This window comes from Branchiostoma floridae, chromosome 13, assembly GCF_000003815.2.
Source record: "Branchiostoma floridae strain S238N-H82 chromosome 13, Bfl_VNyyK, whole genome shotgun sequence".
In the NCBI taxonomy this organism is placed as follows: domain Eukaryota; kingdom Metazoa; phylum Chordata; class Leptocardii; order Amphioxiformes; family Branchiostomatidae; genus Branchiostoma; species Branchiostoma floridae.
The window spans coordinates 16,124,267-16,137,906 of record NC_049991.1 but is presented as its reverse complement, the minus strand read 5'-3'; the positions used below and the strand labels follow the sequence as shown (position 1 = coordinate 16,137,906).

Sequence of the window (13,640 nt, the reverse complement as noted above, 5' to 3'; positions counted from 1 at the left end):
AAGAGTCCCTAACGTGTACTTCCCAATGATTCAGCCTTGCTTCTCATCTTACTTTACGACTTACCTTTATATTTCTGTGAGTTATCAAGATTGCGTCCCATAAACATCTGGCAGTACCTATTTCACAGGTAACAACTTTTCACAGGTAGATTTAACAATGTATATGCCATGCCAGTGATATTCAAATGCGGTATAGCCTACTATAGGTATGTCGCAAATTCGATTACCCTGCCGGGTCGTAACCAGAAACTTCATCATAGATACAGAAGAAACCAGTTAATTGCACAACGGATTACCACACACTTCTGTTTATCACACGGAATCCCAAACCGGTGCGGTCCAGCAAGATGACTTCGCATTATTGCACCACCCAGATAACTGCACGAAATGCAATTGCAAATGGGTTGTACAATTAAGCGGCTTCTACTGTAGTCACATTATCCCCTTCAAACAAGAGATGCTGGTCATCTGCAGCCTGAGTTCTCAGTCTACCTCGTCATCACATCGGTTCAACTACGCTACACGGACACCGCAAGGAAAACAAACGGATCCATCTTAGGCTAATACATTAGTTCAAGGCAACATTACCATTGTAATCTTGATGCCAGGCAAAGTGGATTGGATGGGATACTGGGTTGTCTCAAGGCAATTGACGGAAGATTGCTACAAGATTGCACTGGTAGATATCGCTGCTAACGTAATGGTGCTATTATGTAGACGCCGATGCCCTAAAGTTAAGTACATGCTCATTACAGCTTTGAGTACTCCTTTAAAGTTAGGAATTACTACCTGCAGCCAACAATCATTGCTTCCATATATGCTGTAAGTAGAGTCAAGTGTTGCAAACTTATAGCGGGAGATATACAAGCTGGCAACCCAATCAGTCGTTTTACGGGGCAAACTGAAAGATTAGCCTTGGTCAAATTACGCCTATATTTACCATACTGGTTGCTTCACCTTGGAGCATACCTAATTATCTCCTTCCAAACTACTAGTGGGGGCACTACTCTAAGTAACTACCATGTACAAGGGTACTTTCCATTCTATCGAGAATGTGCATAGACTGATAGAAACTATTCAAAGAAGACAAAGGACATAAAAGTTGAGGTAAAAAATGAAACCAAACTTGGGTTTTATTTTGTCTGTACACAATTGTGGGTCATATTACATGACAACTTAAGTGTCACCTTAGGTTCTGCAGCCGGACCAAATTGTACATGTTCAGTGGAGAGATATACACATAAATTACTGTGAATTATGAAATAATTTACACAATATTATCATATCTACTAAATATGTGGTTGCGTACTTGTACAGAGAGGCTGGTACCTATACACATGCCTACACAGTCACCACTCCGTGCTGGGTGCGGTGAGAACATGAGGAACATTTCCACAATACTGGCATCATATAGACTAACTGGGGAGGGTGGCACTGCAGAGGAAAGCAGACATTGGCACTTATGTACAGGTCAAAAACACGACAAAAGTAGCACATTTAAGGGCAGTTATACTATAGGGATACTGGTTTCCAAAGTAGGGTTAATTCCTCATTAATAGTTTCAGCAGCCATTACAATAAAAAAAAGTGGGGCCCCTAAAATTTGTGAGGTCTAACAAAGCAATGGCAGTAAATACTGTGATGAATTTCGAGTGCAGTTCCATTGTTATCTGCAAGGAGCTGTCTATGTGCCACTTTTCTAGTAGTTCTGACTCAATTTATGAGTCTATGGAACTGATATGCACAGAAAAAGCTGGTCAATTGGTACTTTTTTCGTTAAAACATCTTTCACGAAGCATACATATTAAGAACAGTACATTGAACACATAAATTTGTGAATTTAGTTGGGCAATGATGAGATGTACAGAGAATTTGGCAAGTGTTCATTTTTTTGCAAATTTGGCAGATTTAGGTCTGAATCACAAAATGTACATTTCTAAACAGAAAAATGGATGCAGATCAGTTCACATTTATCATTCGAAGAATGCTTCACAAAAGCAAAAGCCTACCAGTTTGCCACCATGGCTGTTAGAATGTAGCCCCACCAAATGAAACCATTTTACAGTATTACTGTGGAAACCATTAAAAAATATACCTGTTCATCTGCAATAGACAAAGTGTTTTTACCGGCTGTGAAAAATGTGGTCATAAAATATAAATTTCCTTTTCTTCTTCTTCTTCTGTGTTTTCCTGGCAAGCTCACTGCATTTTCTGGAGTTACTAAAATACCTGTTGAGCTATATATATTAATATCTATGGAAAGTGCAGGTTGAAAACACGCTAATCGACCCATGCCTACCAAAATGGTACATCCAAATGATAGACATACCTCTGACGAACCTGTTTTTCCTTTGACTTAGACTACACCACTGTCACAAGTGGGTGGTTTCTGTGTTCATCAGCATAAAGCAATAGCCAAGAGACAATCACAAGCCACAATTCAACACATTTTACTGTTAAGGGGTCCTTAAATAATGCCTGTGATCTACAAATTTTGACACCAGTAAACATGCAAACAAGCCTTCTCCTTCTCAAGTTCTATCTACATAAAACTACCAACCTACTACCACTCTGTTTGGAACACCAGCCAAGAAACTACTGCATAACCTATTCTGTGCAAATTTGGCTGGAAGCAATGGGGGATGGGGGTGAAGAAGAAGGGGACAATACACCTTCATTTGTCGTTAAAAACTGTTGGATACATTTGGATGATATCTTTTCTCTTAATTTACTTTAAAAACAGTTCTTAGATACAGACTAGACAAAATGGTGTGGCTGGTGTGACAAACAGAATTATTTACAATCTTGGTGAAAATTCAAGGAGAGGGCTAGAAAAAAACAGAGTTTATCAGTTCGATAAGTGCACTGCCTTGTGTCATGCTAAAAGCTTGGCTAACTAAGGCACAACCCATTCACAAAGCAGTGTCGCAGACTTTCAAATAAATTAAGGAAGCTCAAAATTTGTACAAAATTGTTATGAAATGTCCATAAAGTTGGATGATCTCTCTTTTCTTCTGTTATGCACATATACACAATACAGCATCTGTGTAACCATTTCAATTCTTGCTTTCATATGCACAGCCCCGCCCCCCGCACGAATGGAACATTCTATAATTGAATACAACAGTCTTCTGATACTCTTCCTCTTGGAACAGACCATTCGTGAAGGGGGAGGGCAGGATAGCAACATGTTGACTTGCAGGTTTTCCATCACTCCACAGCAAATCCACATGTCTCTTCCACAGCACAGGTTAGTTTTTCCAATAGTTTCTCGTAATTCTCATATGGAGGGATGTCGATCCGGTTGAAGCTGGGAGAGGGGCGGAGAGATATGACACAATGAGCAGGTAACAAAGCATGTGTTACAAAACAAAATACATTCAATTTGTTTATTTTTGCGGCAGGAGAGGAAAGTTGAAACGGTTCTGTAGTACAGTAGCAATACAAGGGAAATACATTTTCGGGGATTCACATTTCCACATATACAGTACCTTCCCTGATTGTTATGTTCTGACAAAAGGTAAATCTAAAACATTTTCAGTTCAAAACAAAAGTATGTAAGAAAAGAGAAATTAAGCAATTTAATGGCTATACATTTTGGTACAAAATCTTAATTCCATGTGCATACTGTGAAAATACTTGAAGGAAGGGCAGGCAGAAAAGAGCCCACAAGCAGTGCAAAGATGTCTCTTGGCATGCAAATTCAAATGTACTGCTTCCGTTTGTCTTACCATGTGTGAGCCTTGGGTAGGTTATCAGTGCTGGCGTCGATCTGGTGAATCGTGAAGAGCCTCGGGCCTGCTGCCCCTGTGGAACCTGGGAGAAACAATTTTTTAAAAATAGGTCAGAGGAAGTCTGATATTCACTGGGCCGATACTAGGCCCTCAAAATCTACATACACATCCAGGTGAGCACGACTCCTATCTTCATGTGTTTAAATCAATGTGCCTGCGGCAACAATTGTGGACTGCTTTGTTCTTTCATATGCACCTGCATAGTAAGAACTACCTACTACCTACCTACCTAGTCCCTTGACCTCCAGGTCGTTGGGGGGACAAGGTAAGTACATGTAGCTTTTTTTCCGTGTTCTGTGTATGTTATTCTGTTCAGGGCACACCTGGAAATAAGTGCGCTAAGCACTGATTGTGCTATACCATGTATAAAGAAAACAGAAATAAATAATAATAATAAAGGAGAAACTTCCTTACCTTGTAGAGCCTTGAACCCCTGCAGAGGGACCCGCGATGAGCCTGTCACAAACTGGAGTAAGCGCGCTCTTCTCTCATCATCAAACGACTCCACGGCCCGCCAGAACCACTTCACCACTGTGGAGTCTGGCGTGCAGTGCTTTAACCTGGTGTGGGCCTTCCAGTCATCGATGTCGATCTTACCTAAGCCTGTCACCATCAGCTGCAAGCAGTACACAGAAAGGACCAATGAGTTTCTTACAACTTTACAAGTCATGCGAATTTGCTATGATTTAGATACTACGGGCTTTGCTGCACTGAGCTGCCCCCTGTCCATTGTACATAGTGTAAATATGTATGTTGCAATATCACTTGTCCTGTCTTAGCACATGTCCATGTCCTTTCCCCTTTGTTTTTCACATGCACTTAAGTCATGCGCAGCTGCTAGTAATCCACCTTGTACGTGGGCTAAGCGGTACTGGAGATGATGATGATGACCAGTGTTCAGTGGCACCTCGTTCACACTAGGATGAACTTAACTGAACTGGAAGACCACGTATATGTGGTTGCTTCAATACACTTTGACAAGCTCTTCTCATAGAAGAAGACTTATGATGAACATGTGTTATCAACCTAGGATTGAGGTGTTGAAAAATTGTATCATCCTAGGTCTTTCGTAGAATGGAACTCATTACTATCAAGTACTGCAAAAGCACCTCAGTTTTAACAACCATTGCAGTCAGATATGCAGAAGTTAGGTGTGGCAGGTTGATCTATGTAATATAACCAGCTGCTGCTGTGCCGCATGTCGGCCAAGTTGATGTGTTATTTCAGCTTACTTTCAGTTATTTCCAGTTATACCAGCTATAAATATACAGAGAACATTTAACTTAGCTCTTTCCAAAGTTACAATGGATAGAGTTACCAAAATCACACACATTTTGCAGGGATCAACCCATGGATGTGATAAACAAATGGGAGGAAGGAGATAAATGCCAGTTTTTACCTCCAACTCTTTCTCATCGAAAGGTCTGAGCAGATGTGGGGGGATGATCTCCTGAAGGCCCTTCTGCAGGGACAGGAACTGGGCCTCGATTCCGTGTAGGAACCTCCACTGGACATACAACCTGCCAGGGCAAGGAACAAACAATGTGAATACAAGTGGACCAACAGTGCCATCTGTCTGCTTACAAATGAACTGCAGGTTGACTGCTACAGAAGTTCACTAAGCAAATCTTTTCACAGCAACTTTGCTTCCACATATTTTTTGTATAATGCAAAAGCCCATTTTGCTACTTCTACATCTGAACTGCAGCTAAGCTTCAACAAAAGCTCACAGATAAACTTTTCATTCCTAGGTCTTTTTTCATCAACAGTAATAAAAGAACTGCTTTTGCGTCCAAAAATTAAATGTACAATGCAAAAGGTAGACCAGGAGTATATTTGACTCTTTTACTTTATGAAGTTAAACGCAAGAACCTACTTGACATATTCTTTCTTGTTGTCTTCAGTGACAGGGATGTCGGAGCCATTGGGTTTGAGTTCGTGGGTCTGGAGTGCACCAAAAGAGTCTTGTTCCACACAGAAGGAGTTGTCCAGAATGCCTGTAATATCGTTTTCTCTGAAACAATACACAGACAAACACAAAGGTGAGGAAAACACCATTCTCGCTCTATCAACACCTATTGAATAAAAAGGTAGTCTCTTTTAGTTTTAGGGGTCATAGGGGCAGGGTATTAGACAATGGAAAGCAGAGCCCAACCACTCACCTTCCACTGCTTTTTACCCTCCCAACCAAAGTCAGGTACCAATTTATACACCTTGGTCAAGGAAGGAAATGCATTTCCAAAGGACATACTGAATTCTTGATCTATCTGTTGTCTGGTAGCCTTGTCATTCGTACACTTATCAAATAATACCATAACTATACAGAAGTTGAATTTCTGACTGAAATTTTCTCAGTCAATCCACTAGTAACAAGTGTTTGGACTTGCTAACATCTCAATCAGCCCCCCATTACTTACCAAAACAAACTGGTCTTAGAAAAGTAAAGCTGTGAATTATAGTGCTTCTACTGACAGCTTCTGGCCATTACAGGTGTCTCAGTGCGCTACTTCAAATAAACTATCTCTAAGATCCAGACACAACATAACAATTTGTCATACAAAATAGGACAAAACAGGTCAAGACTGCCATAGACTTACTCTAGCAACTGACAGACATTAACATCAAGTGAGGAAAGACAAGACTGGACTTGCGGTAGCAAGTTAGCTACAGGCTGTAGTAAATCTACAATTGTCGGATTTTCAGTGGTATGTTCTTCATGGCAAGCTCATCAAACTGTCAAATAGGCATCTGCATTTTCTCCATATTGCAACCACTGTTTCACATTTAGGTGCCTGAAACTTTTACAGTATTTTCACAGCCTATATAACTTACAGTATTCAAACCAATATTTTTACAGCCTGTAAAACTTGCAGAATCCAGACCAGTAGTTTCAAAGTCTACAACACTTACAGTATCCAGATCAGACTTCTATGTAGATCAGGGTCCACAGATTCCATATCGTCCAGTGAGATAGGCTTGCCGAGTAGCTGCTTGTAGAGAGGGAGGGTGAAGCCCCCGTCGATGTAGTGTCCATGGAAGATCGCCATGCCGATAATCCGCCCAACAAAGTGGAAGTAGGACAGATGTTCCTGTAGGAGAATAACAGGACCACAATGAGGTCAATCGATAGTACATCAATAAACAAATACTGTAAGAATCTGTACCATTACAGGACACATAAAAGGCCATCCAAACTAGATTCTAATGTTAAATATCCAAGAGGCATTATATCTGGAAGCTTTATGACTTTCTCAGATATTTTGTGTAATATCAAACAATTTGGTGCAGGAACATCTCTATGTTTGTCAATCGTAATACTAGTTTGCAGTTAAATATTTTTTGCTTCGACTTAAACCTCCTTATAATAAGAGGCTTTTATCAAAGAAATTTCATTATTCGTGATGTTGGAATCCCATCCTAACTCACAGGGTTGACTCCTGAGTCTGGGTTGATCTGTAGCGTGTAGTCTGACTCCCGGGAGTACTGGAACAGTCCGTAGTACGGGTTCAACATCTCGTGGGAAAGCAGGTACAACCACTCTCTGGGGAAAGGTACAATAAAATCACGTGTGAACACTAAGAAACCACATTCGATGAAACCAAAGAGAATCATTATCAGATCAGAGGCTGAAGCTCTCTCAAGGAACCGTCCCGCCGTCAAGGGACAAAGTTAATACCATCCGTCCAGAAAGCTGAACTTGGTAATGTGAAACTGGTGAAATGTATTTTCGTTTGCTCTAACAATATGTGCTCCTAAAAAAAATTAGTTGGACGAAAAAAAAGTTTAGAGCTAAGGACAAAACCCATCCTATTGCAGATAAGCCTAGTATGGTATACTGTATAAAGGTACAAGACATACCTTGCGACTCCTCCGTAGTCCAACCCTTCTTCTCCCTTGAACTTGACCATCAGTCTCTTCCTGAGGTCCTTAGGTCTCATCTTCATAACCTGCCTGTAGGACTCCTGAATGGGAAGAGAAGGCAACATTAACACTTTGCACACTTCTATTGTACAATCTATGGGTGACCTCTGAATTAGTAACAACACACATACTACATTACTAAACTGTAGGTGAAATTCCAAGTCAGTGATGTGTTCTAACACAAAGAATAAGTACATTATTTGTTGATCATCTATTGTAATATCTTTATCTGGAAGCAATGTGTGCTTCATTTATAGTGCATGATGTACAGTAACAAATTTTAACCCTTTTGACATGAACACTGCAACTGTGTCTTTCTATTTTATCACTATGGAGATGTTTTAGTCGCAAACCTGTTCTAAAAACAAAAACCAGCGAAAATCTTGAAGACATCTCACCTCGAAGATCTCCTCCCTGGACACCTCGATCCTGCAGTGCCCTGCCTGCGGCTGCAGCTGGGACAGCTCCGCCCGCAGGTTCTTCAGCTTCTGGTGCAGGTCCCGCTTGTACTTGGGCGGCTGCTGCTCCAGGATGTGCAGGTCGCAGCTGTGGAGGGAGGGCGGGGCCTGCTGGGGCAGGGGCGGGGCTGGGGGCGTGGTCTGTTGTCTCTGCTGGTGTTTACTGGGGAGGGAGAAGTTTGTGTGAGATCAATTTACGATGGCATTTTGACTGCTTTTCTTCCATTGGCCTAACAGTCAACATGACAAAAGTGCACTTCATTTCATGGGACATAACTACTTTTAGTCTCAACTTTGACTGAAAGAAATTGTATATTGTGATAAAAACACTCTTTCAGCACAATGGCTGAATTTTAAAAGGCATGTTTAAAAGGTGGCTTACATATTAATACCGAAAGGCGACATAACAATAAGAAATTTACATCTAATTCTTTGAATTACAAGGATGGGAAAAGCACCAGTAGACCAACACATAAAATTAATTGAAGCAAGTACACGAAGTTGTCATAGCACAGTACTACAACATGACAGTGCAGTTTGGTGACTGACCACTAGGTGGCAACCCTATACCATCACCACAGGGCATCACATACTCACTTGAGAATATTATGTAGATTAGAAGACAGTCTAGGATCTGTGAACTGGGTCGTTCTGTTGTTGTGGTCTACAAAGTATACCCTTCCTGTGGCCGTGTGTCGGATCTCCCATCCAGGGGGCAGCTGTCCCAGGTCCTCTTCACTGATATCCCCCAGGTCCCTGGAGTGGAAAAGGTGAAGAAAAAGTGGTGTTACCTGTAGTATTATGTACTCTTTGACTAAAGATGTCTCCTGCTAGAATTTTTTTCCATCCCTCTTATCTTTGGGAGCCCATGTTGTTAAATCTGTCATTTTTAGGTTACAGAAAAACATTTCAATCAATGTCATGTCATGAAGTCTAGATTTTTGAGGGAGACGGGGTGAAATATTTTTGATGACAAGCAAATTTCTGTCCCAGGTCGGAGGTACGGGTCCTGGAGACAGCCCTAGTCCACCTTTCTTTGAAGCAGTAATGTGAACTTTTTTCCCTGCATAACCAATGCAGATGTTATGCCAAGGCTACTTCAGCAGGAAAAAAGTTTACAAATGATGAACAAAAGTACTAAATGTTGAAAGCAAAGCAGCAGATAAATCAGGAACATGTCATCTTCAGGCAGCCATGTTTTAGGGTCATAGCATGCCTCCAGAACATAATCAGGCAGTGGGCACTTCAGACAGCATGCACCAGCGAACACAAAAAACAAATGAACATCTTGAATGTTTATAGTGGTTTTATTTTGCTGTGTCCTCTCCACCGTGGAATCATGACACCAGGAACATGTTTTTCAACTGTATCAACAATCAACGGAAGCTGCTAGGGGACCCAAAATCTAATCATTATCACCTTTTGTCACACCCCACCAACACACAAAGTATGAAACCAATCCATCCAGCCGTTCTTGGGTTATCTTGTTAACAGACACACAAACGCTAGGGGAAATATAACCCCCATGAATATCATGGAGGTAAATATCACACTATCGTTTCAACTACGAACCCTTCTTCCGCGAAATCTAACTTCCTGCAGGCATGAAAGTTCCGTACAGTACACTGAACAAACCATTACCACCAGGATCACTGATGACCAGTCATGATGGTACACAACAGGTTACATCCTGTCAGTCAGTGCTATGCTCTGTTACACAATTTACAGCTATCAGCACACTGTTCCACAGAGCATGGCGTGCTAATGTTAGAGATATGGCACTTCCTACACACTAAAAGCATCACGCCAACCCCTTAACCCTCCAACTTCCCTACCATTACACTTTCCTGAAGGCCAAAGTCTTCCTGGAAACCAGGACGAAGTGCTACAGACTGAAAGTTTTAGGACAATGTAAAAGATGGGAGACGATAGCTTAACAGCTCTTTCTATATGCTACTCTCATTCTAGACGCCTGGGCATTTGTTGGCATGATTCCTTTGATGATAAAATCCGTGCAACACAAATACAACAGACTGTAGCTTCTATAATATTCTAATACAATCATTTGATTAGGCAACAAAAGAATATCAATCAAACAACCTCCTGTTTGATCATTCAAACACGCAATACATTCTCACAGGCTTTAATCAACTTTACATAATTGTGCCATGGAGCCTAATCGTATCAATTATGCAGCAGGAAGCTGAGGCTGAGATTACAGCTGACCATACCCAGCCCGTGATAAGCCGTCCTACACCTGAGACCAAACGGTGTTTTTTGTATTTGAATTTGTATGTTATGTAATGTGTTGATGTGACATGTATGTGTTATCCAGGGCCCCACTGTAAAGCAGTGTGGTTACACTGAGTTGGGCTACCCTGGCTAAAGAACACAGAATACAAATATAAAAAAAAAAAGACTTACCTGGGTACCCTAGGGTCGTGCCAGGTGCTGACACCTGTCTGTGTGTGCAGGAAGTACACCTGCCCCTGCTGGGTCGTTCTTTGTTCTGGGAGGAAATAGGGGGCAAGGTACACACGTCAAGAAGTGGGTCAACTGTCTGTTGCCTTAAAAAAAATCCTGAAGAGAACATTAACTCTCTGAATCCAAACATAACAAATACTTTGATAGAAAGATATTGCATCGGATGAAACAATCTCTAGTGTAGATGGATACAAGAACTAAATATTTGGAAGAAACTTCATTGCACCACCACCAGACAACACAGCAATTAGGGGTGGGTCCCGGTATTAGTATCGCAAATTTATGAGTTTTCACAGACAATCAGGTCCAGGTTCACCTGATCATCTGGACATGAACTGGACCTATACCTGATTTTTCTGTACTGGTATCCACTCCTAACAGCAATGTATTTTTTTATTTCTCAAAGTTAAACTTCAAATCTCACCATATCCCTCAGGAAGCTCCAGTCGGTGTAGTTCAGATCTGTTGATGTAGTTCCGATGTCTCTGTGAGGATCTCCGTCTCGATACTCCGTTGTTCCTAGAAGATTCTCCCTGAGCAGCAGCCTGTTGTTGTTGTTGTTGCTGTTGTTGTTGTTGTGCAAGCTGTTGTTGCAATTGTTGTTGTTGTTGCAGCTCTAGAAGTTGGCTCGCCCGTCTAGCCTGTCTTTCCTCGTTTTCTCTGTCTCTATCTCTACTACTGGGGGTATATTCTATGGCTGGTCTGTGGAAAATAATGACCAAAAAAACTATTACCTTACTCACCTAAATTAGCAGTCTCAATAATGTGTTTTAAAATTGTGCAAAAAGCTTGCATTTGAAGGGGTGCAAAATGTTTCTCCATATGGATATTAAATGCTAGGACAGTAGGGTTTTCGTGAAAAGCAGTCTCCTGGACTAGTAGAGAAGTCATCCGATTTCAATACGCTAAAGGACTTGTAAAGTTGGCAGAATTGTACAAAAACATATACCAAATACTTGCCAAGCGATCACAAAAGAAAGTTTTCAAAATTGCAGCAAAACTTATGCTAAATACTTGCCAACGAATTACAACAGAAAGTTGCCAAATCTGTACCAAAACATCTGGGAAATATTTGCCAAGTGATTAGAAACAGAAAGTCTCCAGCCAAATATCTAGTGTCCTGACCTCTGTGGTCTGTCCCACTGTACAGATCTGGTGATGTGGTTCAGGTACTGGACCCGTCCTGACGACGTTCTTCTCTCTTCCCAACTGTGGGGACACAACGACACAAACAAAAACATGTCATCTCCTCTACACAAACAAAAAACATGTCATCTCCTCTACACAAACAAAAAACATGTCATCTCCTCTACACAAACCAAAACATGTCACCTCAACTTGAAAGTTCATCTGTGTTGGTAGAAGTCATTCTTGAACTAGTTAAACTGTAAATTTCAACGCAAAATTGGGCTCACTCAAATTTTCATTCCTTGACAAAGACTGGTGCTGTTTAGTTGAAAATTTGGGTGAGTACAATTTTTGTGTTGGAATTTACAGTTCAACTAGTTCAAGAACATGTCATCTCCTCTCCACAGACCCAAAACATGTTATCTTTTCTTGCGGGGACACAACACAACAACACACACCAAAAACATGTCATTATCTCAACACAGACCAAAGACATCTTCTTTTCTACAACACACACCAACATGTTATCTGCTCTACAGCAGTGTATTCACTGAATCATCATTTAAAACAAGCCTGTTGCTGAGACGGTCATTTGTGTCACAGAAAAGAGTCTCTCTCTCAAAACAATAGACAACAAGCGTCCTCATAAGGGTATTTTAGCTTTTAAAAATTAAAGCAACAAAAATTCAACCATATTTTGATCATTGAGAAATCTTATCTTGCAGCATTTCATAATCTTTGGGACTTTTATGCAACATTTTTTCATTTTATCCTATTGTTGTATTCCAAAGGCCAGGTACCTATGGTTTAGATATATAATTCTCTCTGTCTTTAGCTTCAGCTGCCTCATGTTACCAATGTTAGCAGGCCTTTTGAATCTCACATTACATAAAATGCTCAACACAATACCTGGCCATCCTTTAAAGCTAAAGAGAATGATACACAAAAAAGTAGCCTTTTGAGTCAACTTCCGTGAAGGTACTTCTCATCACTGCTCAACCACAGATCCTACAGGCTTTTATTGAAGGGTTTAGAGTAATGCTAAACCAGGTAAATCCTCACTTCAGACCCATCACTGTTGTGTACTAAATGTCTATATTGTATTTTGGCCATAACAGATCATTACATTGACACTTGTGACATCACAAACGAGGACCTTAGGTTATGCTGTAGGGTCAAATAAAAAGATTTAACTTACGACCAATCTCTTTCACTGAGTTTCACTTTGGGGGAGTAGGATTGGATTTACATGTGAAACATTTCCATACATTTTGAGATTAAACTAGTCTTCTTATTGAAAATCACATGTATGGTGACGGTGGGACTGCCAAAATCTGTCATTTATCACCTACATATGCTGTACATATGTTCCTGGTGTCTAATAGCTAAACGTACTGCCTCTAGCCCCATTACAAACCATTATTACATCACCGTGTATACACAGTGGAAATGATCATCCCCAGAGAATCCAATTTGTCTCTGATTCAACTTCTCCATATCAAATTTCCCAATCTTATCTGGTAACAGGACTAATGACTCAGGGGAATCAATTCACTCCAGACCAGTGAAAGCTGTCTCTTTGATAATTACAACAATACATGTCTGGCACATATACTCTCCTTTCTCTGCTGTGATTTTATGTTGACCAATAACTTAGTTGTCGTGGAGCAAGACTTTAAATACACAGAAGAATGTCTTTTAGAAATTCCAACATCAAAATCTTTACAGAAAAATCAAATACAGGCTGTTTTATAGAGAGAGTTCCGTACCAGAGAGAAAATTTCAGAGGGAAAGTGTACCAATAGAAATCTGTGCTTAGTAATTATTATAAGACTCAGAACTTTTTAGTATTATGT

The 13,640-nt window shown here is 40.6% G+C and overlaps 1 protein-coding gene across 2 annotated transcripts in view; it reads right to left on the bottom strand.

Moving 5' to 3' along the window:
* Window positions 1-1,102: 1,102 nt before the first annotated feature.
* LOC118428739 (E3 ubiquitin-protein ligase SMURF2-like) overlaps window positions 1,103-13,640 on the bottom strand; it is a 28,877-nt gene continuing 16,339 nt past the window's right edge. For both annotated transcript variants that reach the window (XM_035838921.1, XM_035838920.1), the window contains exons 7-19: window positions 11,782-11,865; window positions 11,081-11,358; window positions 10,597-10,681; window positions 8,770-8,928; window positions 8,113-8,335; window positions 7,652-7,755; window positions 7,220-7,334; window positions 6,704-6,882; window positions 5,670-5,807; window positions 5,193-5,313; window positions 4,208-4,409; window positions 3,731-3,815; window positions 1,103-3,309 (exon numbers count right to left, since the gene is read on the bottom strand). In XM_035838921.1, coding sequence (XP_035694814.1) covers window positions 3,210-3,309; window positions 3,731-3,815; window positions 4,208-4,409; window positions 5,193-5,313; window positions 5,670-5,807; window positions 6,704-6,882; window positions 7,220-7,334; window positions 7,652-7,755; window positions 8,113-8,335; window positions 8,770-8,928; window positions 10,597-10,681; window positions 11,081-11,358; window positions 11,782-11,865 — 1,873 coding nt within the window. In that variant the 3' untranslated portion in view covers window positions 1,103-3,209. The remainder of the gene's footprint in view (window positions 3,310-3,730; window positions 3,816-4,207; window positions 4,410-5,192; window positions 5,314-5,669; window positions 5,808-6,703; window positions 6,883-7,219; window positions 7,335-7,651; window positions 7,756-8,112; window positions 8,336-8,769; window positions 8,929-10,596; window positions 10,682-11,080; window positions 11,359-11,781; window positions 11,866-13,640) is intronic.